Consider the following 12723-nt stretch of genomic DNA (forward strand, 5'->3'; position numbering starts at 1 on the left):
AGCCCGGAAAGCCATCCTTGACTCAGGCCGCCTGAGGCTTGGGCGTTGTGTCATTCCCCACACGTGACGCTCTCCCGGGCGGGCGGCGGAGGCCTCGCGGATCATGGGACTGACTCACCCCAGAGACTCCACCCCTTCCCTCCTGGACTCCTCGGCCCCTCACTTCCCCGCGCCGCCCCTCCTCCAGACTGGAGGGACGCCGGGTGTCTGGAGCCCGGAAATGCCACCGTCCCAGGTGGCCCGGGGCCGAGGGGCTCAGTGTCTGGGGACGTGCCAGATGCGGCGTCAGTGTTACCCTTGTCCGGAATGCTTCGCACTTCCTCCGACTTACGGGGCTACCCTTACTCTCGCCGTCCCCGCACAGCGCCATCGAGACCCAACCGCATCACCCGGGGACATCCCGTCTCAGTTACGGTCGCTTTAACCCTCTCTCTCCCTGTGTGTGTCCCACCCTTCTCCGAGCCCGCCCGAGCTTCCTAATCTGGACTGGTCTGAGCCCCAGCTCGGCCTCCTCCTCGTTCTGGCTGCGTGACCTTGAGTGAACCACAACTTTCCTGGGCCTACTTTCCCCTTGTCCGTGCAACGGCGCCGAGACCTCCACGACACCACGCCTGTCGCGAGGAACAAATGAGAAAGCCCTTTGTGAGCTGCAAAAGGCAACAGGAATGTTAGCTTTGTTAATCCCGGGCGGCCAGTCACTCTTCCAGGACCCTCCCTTTCCTCGGGGACCCGCCCTGCGAGTCCCGCCGGGCGCTGACAGTTCTCGCCACCCTCCCCCAGCCGTCCTTCCCATTGGCGAACGCGCCCGCCGCGCGGCGCCCAGTGCTGACGCCACGGCGCCCCCTCCGCCGGCGCACGGTGACGCACGGCCCCGCCCCCCGGCCGCGCCTGGCCTCCCGCGGGGCCCCGCCCACCGGGCCGACGCGGCGCGGGTCCCGCCCCGCGGGTGACGTGTGGCGCGCGCGGCCCGGCCGCCCCGGCAGTTGGTGCAGCAGCCGTTGGGCTGAGTGCGCTCACCCCACCCCTCCCCTCCTCCGGCCCGGACCCCCCACCCCGCCGGGCGCAGCCCCAGCTCCAGCCCCAGCCGGGCCCGTCCCGTGCGGGCCCGTGCCGCCCCCTCAGCCGGCGACGCCCCGGGCCCCCCGCCCGCCCGCCACCATGGAGCTGGAGGACGGTGTGGTGTACCAGGAGGAGCCCGGCGGCTCCGGGGCCGTGATGTCGGAGCGGGTGTCCGGCCTGGCCGGCTCCATCTACCGCGAGTTCGAGCGGCTCATCGGGCGCTACGACGAGGAGGTGGTCAAGGAGCTGATGCCACTGGTGGTGGCCGTGCTGGAGAACCTGGACTCGGTGTTCGCGCAGGACCAGGAGCACCAGGTGGAGCTGGAGCTGCTGCGGGACGACAACGAGCAGCTCATCACCCAGTACGAGCGGGAGAAGGCGCTGCGCAAGCACGCCGAGGAGGTGAGGGCCGCCGCCGGGCAGCGCGGGGGCCGGGGGCCGGGGGCCGGGGGGCCGGGGGTCGCGGCCCGGCCGAGGAGGGGGCGGGCCTGCGGCCGAGGTCCCCGGGACCCCCGGCCGGCGTCGGAAGCCGCGGCAGGCTAGTGAGTGTCCGGGACAAGGCCCGGGGCGGGAGCCACAGCTTGGCCTGAGGGCACCTGAGATTGGCTGGGGGCGGAGACTTCGGGGTGGCCTGTAGCCGCCTGCAGTTTAGGGAAGTTTCCGACCACCGTGGGATAGTCAGACGGCGGTTCAAACTTTTACCATGGTGAGTGTGTGTGTGCGGGGGGGGGGGGGCATTTAAACACTTCTGTCCTGGGTATGTAACTTCCGCTGGTTCCAGTACCTTTCTAGGGGATTGCTGCTTTGGGAAGTTAGACATCTCCCTCTTTCGGTCAGTTTCTTCCTGACGTCTTAACCCTGTAGAGAAAGAGGTTTTGTTTTATGTTTTCTGGGTCTTGGCTGACACTTTGTCGGCACTTAGATGTTGTAGAGCAACAGTCTTGTCAGTAGAGCGTACAATCTTGTTTTATTGACATCTCACACCAAAGCGTTCCCCCGTGTCAGGTGGTCACCTTGGACAGTTCCCCTTACAAACCCTCTGTTTATTTATGAAGAGGGCTGGGGGGCGGGGCGGGTTGAGGAGGTGTAGGTGACTGGTGGCAGCCTTTTTTTAGGACTGCAGTTTACAGGTGTCTTTAACCCTCGCATCTCGGCAGTGACCTCGGAACCCTCGCCTCGGGTCCGTGAGCCTTTTGGAGCTCTAGAGTGCAAGTGATAGGCCTTGGACTTCTTGAGACAGTCCAGGATTTAAGCTTTCAGGGTGTGTTGGCATTTATGTCTACGGAATTTACCTAATTCAGGCGAAGTGTTCATCTTTGTTTTCTGAGCGTCTAATCTAATACACCGGGCTAAATACATGGTGATTGAAGGAAACTAAATACTGAATTATTGAACCAGCAACATGTTCTCTTTGAAAAATGCTTGGGGCAAAAAGGCATTCATTAGGATATGAGATTTATTTAGCAGCTCATTTCCTAACCCTGAATACTATCTCCACTCAGACTTCTGTTTTGTCACATACACCTTTGTACCAGGTCACATAGTTCTCTTTTTTTTTAAGCTTGACTATAGTGATGATTTTTAGTTCTGGTTTTGTGATCCATTTGTCTCAAAGGAATGCCATTGCATTTGCCAAACAAAATTGACTTTGTGTCAAGAGTATTTCCAAGTATATAGAGAGGGAGGGATTGAAAAAAAATCTGAAGATGGGATTGCAGTGTCCAGTAGCTTATTAGCACTGTTTATAGAACAGAGGTCATGTACTACTTCTGAGGTGGCGTGCTGTATCTTCATCCTCATACAGGCTATTATCTTACCAGTATGTGGATGTACTAGGAAGAGACATGTATACACAGACAAGGAGCAGGCCCAGCATGACCTATCACCTTGGATAAAAGAAATACTCCCTCCAGCTTTAAACTCCTGTAGGGACATGTGAACATGGCAAAAGGCCAGGGTCACACGTGCCAAGAAAAATATCTGCTTACAGGTTGCAGAATCAGGAAATAAAACTAACTGCTACGTACTGGATTGTGTATTAATTTCTTAAGTAAATAAGTGACTTTTTTTTTTTTTTTGGTTATTTATACTTTTTCAAATACGTCTGTAAATTCTGTATTATGAAACCTTTGGGCAAAGAGCCATGACTTGAGAATAGAGAAAATTGATGAAATGATAGATGAGCCAATTCCCAGACCCCAAACATACAACCACCTTGTTATCACTTTTTGTATAAGATGATAAGTCAAGTTTTACCCAGTCTCTGGAAATTCAGTCTTTCTTAAGCCAATATGCAGAAGTGAATTCTGTGTTTAATTTTCTGAGCGCTTCATTTGTGGCCTTTAATATGGAGCCTGATAGTCTGCTATTGTAGCAAAACTGCCTCAGAGGAAGGGACGAAGGTTGGTTGGTTGGTTCGAATTCCTGCAAGCAAGACATTATAGCAACTCACACTCCCTAAAATATTCTCACCGTTTTATATACCCTCCTAAATTTCCACAAAGGTGCTCAGAATTAACTTACACTTTCTGGTGATGGACAATTTCCAGGCTTTCAAGTACTTTTGCTGTAAATACCTCCCTTCCTTCCTTCCTTCCTTCCGTCCTTTCCTTTCCTTTCCTTTCCTTTCCTTTCCTTTCCTTTCCTTTCCTTTCCTTTCCTTTCCTTTCCTTTCCCTTCCCTTCCCTTCCCTTCCCTTCCCTTCCCTTCCCTTCCCCTCACTTCCCTTCCCTTCCCTTCCCTTCCCTTCCCTTCCCTTCCCTTCCCTTCCCTTCCCTTCCCTTCCCTTCCCTTCCCTTCCCTTCCCTTCCCTTCCCTCCTTTTCCTTTTTTTCTCCTTCCTTCCTTCCTTCCTTCCTTCCTTCCTTCCTTCCTTCCTTCCTTCCTTCCTTCCTGACACACAGTTCCATGTATTCATGAGAGACACACAGAGAGGCAGAGACAGTCAGAGGGAGAAGCAGGATCTCCGTGGGGAGCCTGATACGGGAGTGATCAACCCCTGAGCCACCGAGATGCCCCAAGGAATTGGAAATTTCATCTTTATTCTAATGATATTGCTTAATTTGAATTCTTTGACTTTTTCTTTGCTTTTATTTAAGTTTGTTTGGTGTGGAGTTAGCCTATTTTTGTGACTCTTTAAAACCAACCTAAAGGAAGGCTGCTTTTAGATAGATTATGATCAGTTTCAGGGCAAATGGGTTGGCTGGGTGGTTCAGTGGGTTAAACCTCTGCCTTCACCTCAGGTTATAATCTCAGGATCCTAGGATCTACCCCCACGTTGGGCTCCTTGCTCAGCTGGGAGTCTGCTTCTCCCCTCTCACTCCCTCTGTGCCCCCCCCCCCCGGGTCAAATAAAAGTTTTTAAAAAGCTTTAAAATGAAAAAGATTATAGTTAGTTTCAAATGCTAGTCAAGAAATCTATCACCCTGTTGCTGACTACTCTACCTTTTGGGCTCCCTGGTCAAGCCATTTATCTTTACATTCCTTATCTAAGTTTTGTGTGGTGCCTTTGCTCATGCTATTCCTTTGGCATAGGATGCTTTTCCTCAGAGCTTCACCCTGGCTAGCTCCTCACTCTTGGCTCAGTTAAATTTCGCTTTTTCAGCTAGATTTTGCGTGTCTGCTCTATCCATAGTAAGCCCTATGGATCTTTGAATAATTTATTTGTAGATCAGTGGGTTTTTTTCCTCCAAGATTTTATTTAAATTCAAATTAATTAACATGTAGTGTAGTATTAGTTTCAGGAGGGTGTTTGGTTTTTTTAAAACAATTTTAAAGACTACTTTTTTTTTTTTAAGATTTTATTTATTCATGAGAGACACACAGAGAGGCAGAGACATAGGCAGAGAGAGAAGTAGGCTCCTTGTGGGGAGCCCAATGTGGAACTTGATCCCAGGGATCAAGGATTGAGCGTCTGCTCAATCACTGAGCTACCCAGACATCCCAATATTTTATTTTTAGGTAATCTCTACAACCCAGACATCCCAATATTTTATTTTTAGGTAATCTCTACAACCCAGACATCCCAATATTTTATTTTTAGGTAATCTCTACACCCAACGTGGGGCTTGAATTCACAACGCTGAGATCAAGAGTCGTATGCTCTACTGAATAAGCCAGCCAGACCCCCCTCAATCACGGATTTTTTTTTTTCCACTCAATGATTTTTAAAAACAGTGACCTAGGGATCCCTGGGTGGTGCAGCGGTTTGGCGCCTGCCTTTGGCCCAGGGTGTGATCCTGGAGACCCGGGATCGAATCCCACGTCGGGCTCCCAGTGCATGGAGCCTGCTTCTCCCTCTGCCTGTGTCTCTGTGCCTCTCTCTCTCTCTGACTATCATAAATAAATAAAAATTAAAAAAAAAAATAAAATAAAAAAAATAAAAACAGTGACCTAGAGAGAGATGTTATTCTTGCGAAGACTATGTTAGTGTTATTTATGTTTTGTTCAAGTTCTGATTCTTTTACAATAAACCTGATTGCTTTGAGTAATTAAAAATAACCAAAACCCCAACTTTTCTGATAAGTAGGCAAATAAGTTTAAGAACCCTTTTCTTGGGATCCCTGGGTGGCGCAACGGTTTGGCGCCTGCCTTTGGCCCAGGGCGCGATCCTGGAGACCCGGGATCGAATCCCACATCAGGCTCCCGGTGCATGGAGCCTGCTTCTTCCTCAGCCTGTGTCTCTGCCTCTCTCTCTCTGTGACTATCATAAAAAAAAAAAAAAAAAAAAAAAAAAGAACCCTTTTCTTAGGAAGTTTCTTTCTTTTCTTTTCTTTCTTTTCTTTTCTTTTCTTTTCTTTTCTTTTCTTTTCTTTTCTTTTCTTTTCTTTTCTTTTCTTTTCTTCTCTTTCTTTCTTTTCTTCTTTTCTTATTTAATTTATTTATTCATGAGGGACACAGAGAGAGAAAAAGGCAGAGACACAGGCAGAGGGAGAAGCAGGCTCCATTCAGGGAGCCCGATGTGGGACTCGATCCCGGGTCTCCAGGATCACTCCCTGGGCTGAAGGCGGCGCTAAACCGCTGAGCCACCGGGGCTGCCCAGGAATCTAGTTTCAAGTAATTCTGTGTGCCTTGTTTCTTATTACCATTATATTCAAAGTTCGAGTTTATTTAGCATGACTGAGTGGAGGGAGATTGTACTTAAAAATGCACTCTCTTCCTCCTCCCTTTCCTCCCACCGTGTACTATAGAAGCATATTTGAGGAGAATAAGCTGAAAAGAGAATATCTTTGCTGGGAAGAAGATGTTATGTATGTGATTTTGTGACTACTTTTCTGTGGCTTTTTGCTTAAAAGAATTGGAGTGATTAAATACTGAGGTGAGAGATACTACTGAGATTTTTTTTTTTTTTTTTTTACTGAGAATTTTCAAATTAACTTTTCCCCAATGAATTAATACTTAAAGCAGTAACAAAATTGATGTTTTATATGAAGACTTGAGTCAAATTGTTTTCTTTGGAAGGGTATGCTTTCTGGGCAGGAAAGCAGGCTTTTGATAGTGTTCTTTTTATTGATGTTCTCATTCATAAAAATATTTTAATCAAAACTGTTGAGGAAGTTAATTTTGATTTGTTTGCAAGGTAATTTACAATGGCCATTGAGTTCATCTTTTTAATAAACACTTTAAAAGGAAAATTTGATGTCTTTTCACTGAGTCTTTTGACTTTATCAAGTAAGAGGAGTGAAGAGGAATTTTGCATACTTAAAACTTAAATTTGCTGATGGTGGCTCTTGAGGACTTAGGGAGTTGGAAAGCAGAAATTCTGTCTGCCTCAACATTAAATTTATTCTGTGCCTTTAGCAGGGTTGGTTTTTTTTTTTTTTTTTTAAGATTTTATTTATTTATTCATGAGAGACACAGAGGAAGAGAGAGAGGCAGAGACACAGGCAGAGGGAGAAGCAGGCTCCCCACAAGGAGCCCAATGTGGGACTCAGTCTCAGGACCTGGGATCACGCCCTGAGCCAAAGGCAGATGCTCAACCGCTGAGCCACCCAGGTGTTCCTAGCACAGTTGTTATTTACATTAGTATTATGATGATTCTTTAGGTTTCTAGCCTTAATTCTGTCAACTCTGGTGTCTTTAGGAGTTTAACTTTGCTGTTTTATTTCAAGTAGAGCAGCAGGAGAGGGTGGTAACATGTCATTACAGGAGAACAGGTTGTTGTCTGTGAGGTGTTAACATTTGACATCTTACAAGTTTGTATATACATATTATCGGTCAGTTTTCAAACTCCTCTTAAAAGTGAAGTTCCTTTGTAGTACCTGATCGGTGGTTTTGAAACCAGTATTTTGTGGTATCTTCAGTGAGCTAAAGATTTGAGTTCAAGAATTGAATCAGGTGCTGACTTAATTTCTCTGTTGGTTCAGTTAGAGTAAGAACAGTTTTTTGGAATGTCACGTTACATAATCCAAACCTGTTTTATTTATATTTTTTAAATATTTAAGTAATCTCTATACCCAGCATAGGGCTTGAACTCATGACCCTGAGATCAAGAGTCACATGCTCTTGTGACTGAGTCAGCCTGGCATCCCTGAAACTTGTTTTAGATTGCTCAAAAAACATTTCATGTTTCATTAATTTCAGTATTACCTAAATTATTTTGTACATAAAACCAATTCATTTAAAATCACACTTTTATACACATAAAAGTATATATTTTCATATACAAAAAAATACCATTGTTGGGGCACATGACTGGCTCAGTTGGTAGAGCATGTGACTCTTGATCTCAGAGTTCAAGCCCCACATTTGGCATTGAGTTTACTTAAAATAAGTTTTTTTCTTGCTGAGCCATTTTGAATAAGCTTCATATTGCCCCTAGTCAGTCCCTACTTTGAGATTTTTTTTTTTTTAAGATTTTATTTATGTATTTGAGAGAGAGAGAGACAATGCAGGTGCACGTGAGAGAGAAGGAGCAAGAGGAGGGGCAGAGGGAAAGGGAGAAGCAGACTCCTGCTGAGCAGGAAGCCAATGTGGGGCTGGGTCCAGGACCTTGGGATCACAACCTGAGCTGAAGATAGACACTTAACTGACTGAGCCACCCAGGTGCTCCTCAAGACCCTTTCTGAAATGGACAGTCTATTTGTTCCCCGGGGCAGTATGTGTATGTGGTGGTGGTAGTAGTGATGGGGTTTTTGCCTTTTGAGATGGCAGTCTATTAACCATTGATTAGCTCTTAAGACAGATCTTACCCTTTACCTTCAGAGATTTCTGAATGTAATATGTGAGATACCATTATGTGTCCTTGCCACTGTGACATTCACATTTTTACTTGGTTAAGATCACAAAAGAGGGAGTGCCTGGCTGGCTTGGTCAGAAGAGTTTATGACTGTATCTGGGGGTTGTGAGTTTGAGCCTCACATTGGGTGTGGGGCTTACAAAAAAAGAAACAAACAAAACTTTAAAAACACAAAAGAGAATATAAAAATGGTAAGGTGCCTAGTTGCATCCAGGTAGGTACCTCTAATCAGAGGATGAATTAGTAAAGTAAGAACTACTCACTAGATTACTGTAGTTTGTGCCATAGCTCATTAATCCAAGAATTCAGTGCTTGAATCTGGTTCCTGTTTCTTGGACTCCTTAGCTTACCTTTTACTACACACTACATTCTTAAATCATATGGAACCTTTGGTTCCCAGGAGAGCTAGTGTTAGAATATAGCCAAATATGTGTTTTATTCTGTTGACTGAGTTAATGGCTAAGTTATATTAAAAATATTTTGCTATGCTCAGCACTCATAATGAATACAACTCTTACGTAAATAAATTATTAGAGATAAAATATATCAACATAGATCCAGTTTTTTTTTTAACATAGATCCAGTTTAATAATATATGTAACACGTATTCAAAAAACTGCTTTTTAAATATATGTGTGTGTTGGACGCCTGGGTGGCTCAGTTGATGAAGCAGTGACTCTTGATTTCAGCTCAGGTTGAAATGACCTCAGGGTTGTGAGATTGAGCGCCATATGCTCAGTATAGAATCTGCTTGAGATTCTCTCCCTCTTTGTCTCCCTGCCTCCCCTCTAAAATAAATAAATAAAAAATCTTAAAAAAATAGGTGTGTGATTCTGTGCATTTTGAAATCTTAGCCAGCGATATTTTATTTATTTTTTAGTGATCTCTATGCCCAGTGTGAAGCTGGAACTTGGGAACCCAAGATCAAGAATCACATGCTCTTCCCACTGAGCCAGCCAGGTGCTCTTAGCCAGCAATATTTAGTTGGTAGTTTGAAGCAAGACTGTTTTATTCACTTAGGAATTATAGTGTCCAGTAATTAGGTGCCTCCAAAAATTTTTGAACTGTACCTCGGAAATTTACATATTCATACAATAAAGAAGTTTCCAAGGTGAGGATATAGAGTTATTAGAACTTTCAAAAATTGTTTTTCCCCCCTAAGATTTTATTTATTTATTTATTTATTTATTTATTTATTTATTTATTTATTTATTTATTGAGAGTGAACGAGTGCCCACGAGTGTAGTTGGGGGAAGGGTCAGAGGTGTGGGAGAGGGGGAGAAAATCTCAAGCTTACTGCCCACCGAGTATGGAACTGATAAGGGGCTTGATCTCATGACCTTAAGATCATGACCTGAGTCCAAACCAAGAGTTGGATGTTTAACTGACTGAGCCACTCAGGTGCCCTTTTTTTTTTTTTTTTTTTAAATTTATTTATGATAGTCACAGAGAGAGAGAGAGAGGGGCAGAGACACAGGCGGAGGGAGAAGCAGGCTCCATGCACCGGGAGCCCGATGTGGGATTCGATCTCGGGTCTCCAGGATCGCGCCCTGGGCCAAAGGCAGGCGCCAAACCGCTGCGCCACCCAGGGATCCCTCAGGTGCCCTTTTTAAAAAAAATTATTAAACTTTTTCAGTAAGCCTCCCCCTACCTAGCTTTTTATTAGGCAAATGTTCAAACATACAGAAAAACTAAAAATGCATTGATATCTTTAAAAAAAATTTTTTTAAAGATTTTATTTATATGAGAGAGAGACTACCAGCAGAGAGGAGGGGGAGAAGCAGGCTCCCTGCTCACAGGGCTCCATCCCAGGACCCTGGGATCATGACCTGAGCCAAAGGCAGGTGCCCTAAAATAATTGTAGTTTACTTTTTTTTTCTTTTTAAAGATTTTATTTATTTATTCATAAGAGACACAGAGAGAGAGAGGCAGAGACATAGGCAGTAGGAGAAGCAGGCTTCATGCAGGGAGCTCAATATGGGACTCAACCCCAGGACTCTAGGATCACGCCCTGAGCCAAAGGCAGATGCTCAACCCCTGAGCCACCCAGGCATCCCTAGATACTTTTCTTTTCTTTTTTTTTTTTTTTCTAGGTACTTTTCTATAAGGAATTTAGATCTGAGATTATAAGACAATAATGAAAATTGTTAATTTTTTAAAATTTAAAATTACAGTATAAAATATGATGGATTGTCTTTCTTGTTTGAAGCTAAGATACAGAAATTGAGAAACATCCTTTTTTTTTTTTTTTGAAACTGATCCTTTTTAACAGCTGAGAGGAAACTCCTATGATCTTCTGGTTCTACTGTATCCCATTTCCATAGGTTGGTAGAAAGATAGACACATAGGTGATCAGAAAGAACAACTGTTTATTGAGTCAGGCACTGTTGTAGGCTCTGGGAATATAACTACAAACAAAAAAGACAAAAAAGGTAGCCTGTACTTTTTTCAGTTTATACTGTAATAAAGAATAAACAAGCCAGTTATTGTAATCATAGATTGTGACAGATGCCATTCAGGGATTTATTTATTTATTGGAGAGAGAGTGCCTGCGTGCCAGCAAGAGTGTGCACACAGACGTGCACACAAGCACGTGGGGGCGGGCAGTGGGGCAAAGTGGGAGGGAGAGAAAGAGTGAAAGAATCCCAAGCCAACTCTGTGTTGATATCATGTGCTTGATACCATGACCCTGAGATCATGACTTGAGCAGAAATCAAGAGTCAGTTGCTTAACCAACTGAGCCACTCAAGTGCCCCACCATGCAGGAAATTAAAAGAGGTGATGTGATAAAGAGTAAAGAGGCAGGTACTTTAGATGAACAAAGAAGTATAAAAGGGTAAGCTGCCCATGCAGGAAATAATTCATCTCATAAAAGTACTTTTTTAGATCTGAAACTTTAAACATGTATAGTCAGAGTTTCTCCTAATTGTTATCCTTGAAAATTCATATAAGTGAGCAGCTCTGATAAGTGCATTTCTTCTGTTTTTTTTTTTTTTTTTTTCTATTCCTTCTCATACTTCTCAGCAATATTTGACTCTTTTGGTCACTCTTTCTTTAGGAAACATATATATTTATATATATATAAAATATATATTTTAAGTTTTTATTTAAATTCCAGTTAACATATAGTGTTATATTTGGTTCAGGTGTACAGCATAGTGATTCAACATTCATACAACACTCAGTGCTCATCATGACAAGTGCACTCCTTAATCCCCCTCACCTATTTCACCTGTCCCCCCACCCACTTCATTCTGGTAACTGTCAGTTTGTTTTCTAGAGTTAAGAGTCTGAAGGAAACGTATTTTGGTTCTGTGACTTTGAACTCTCTTGATTTTTCCCCTTTTCTTTTTTCTTTTCTTTTTTTAACTAATGAATTTATTTGAGAGAAAGAGCTAGTGCATGTGTGCACAAGTAGGGAGGGACAGAGGGAGAGAGAGAATCTCAAGCAGATTCCCTGCTGAGCCTGGAGCCCCACTCCAGGCTCAATCCCAGGACCTTGAGATCACAACCTGAGCCAAAACCAAGAGTTGGCTGCTTAAAACTGAGCCACGCAGGTGCCCTTTTCCCCCCTCCCCCTTTTTTTTAGTAGAATCTATGCTGGGCTTGGGTCTTGAATTCATGAACCCAAGAATAAGAGCTGTATGCTTCACTGACTGAGCCAGCCAGGCATCCCAGTTTTCCCCTTTTTTGACCATTGTGGATTCTCCTTAATGTTGTTAGTTAGCTTCAGTGTTCCTTGGAGTTCTTTCTGGGGTTCCCCTCTAGCTCTCATTTGCACACTGCCTAACTGGTATTATTCATTCCCATGGGTTCAGTTATAATTTGTTGACCATTCCAAAATGTGTATCTCATTCATTTCATAGATACTTATAGAGTGTTTTTTTTTAATCTTTTTTTATAAAATTTTTATTTATTTATTTATTTATGATAGTCATACAGTGAGAGAGAGAGAGAGAGGCAGAGACACAGGCAGAGGGAGAAGCAGGCTCCATGCACCTGGAGCCCGACGTGGGATTCGATCCCGGGTCTCCAGGATCGCGCCCTGGGCCAAAGGCAGGCACCAAACCGCTGCGCCACCCAGGGATCCCCCTACTTATAGAGTGTTGACTGTGTGCCTGGTACTGTGTCCATTGAGGACACAGTGGTGAGCAAAACACAGAAGTTTCTTCTCTTGAAGCTGATAGCTGTTAAGAACTTTAAAGTCCGATCTCTCTCTGGAGTTTCAGATCCACATTACTGTTGTTTCTCGGACATGAATGTCTTCTGACACATCCAAACCTGAACTTCTCTCCCAAGCTTGTTGCTCCTCTGTTCCCTGTGTAAGGGTTACCGCTGTCTGCCTGGCCAGATAGCTCATCACCTTAACTCTTCTCTCTTCTTTCTTTTCTTTTTTTAAAAAAGATTTTATTTATTTGAGTGTGAGAGA

The 12723-nt window shown here is 44.5% G+C and overlaps 1 protein-coding gene across 2 annotated transcripts in view; it reads left to right on the forward strand.

The window, feature by feature from the left end:
• Positions 1-1030: 1030 nt before the first annotated feature.
• Positions 1031-12723, forward strand: part of SPAG9 (sperm associated antigen 9) — a 149460-nt gene continuing 137767 nt past the window's right edge. For both annotated transcript variants that reach the window (XM_041724570.1, XM_041724571.1), the window contains exon 1: positions 1031-1461. In XM_041724570.1, coding sequence (XP_041580504.1) covers positions 1159-1461 — 303 coding nt within the window. In that variant the 5' untranslated portion in view covers positions 1031-1158. The remainder of the gene's footprint in view (positions 1462-12723) is intronic.

The sequence above is a fragment of the Vulpes lagopus genome, chromosome 12 (assembly GCF_018345385.1).
Source record: "Vulpes lagopus strain Blue_001 chromosome 12, ASM1834538v1, whole genome shotgun sequence".
Lineage (NCBI taxonomy): Eukaryota > Metazoa > Chordata > Mammalia > Carnivora > Canidae > Vulpes > Vulpes lagopus.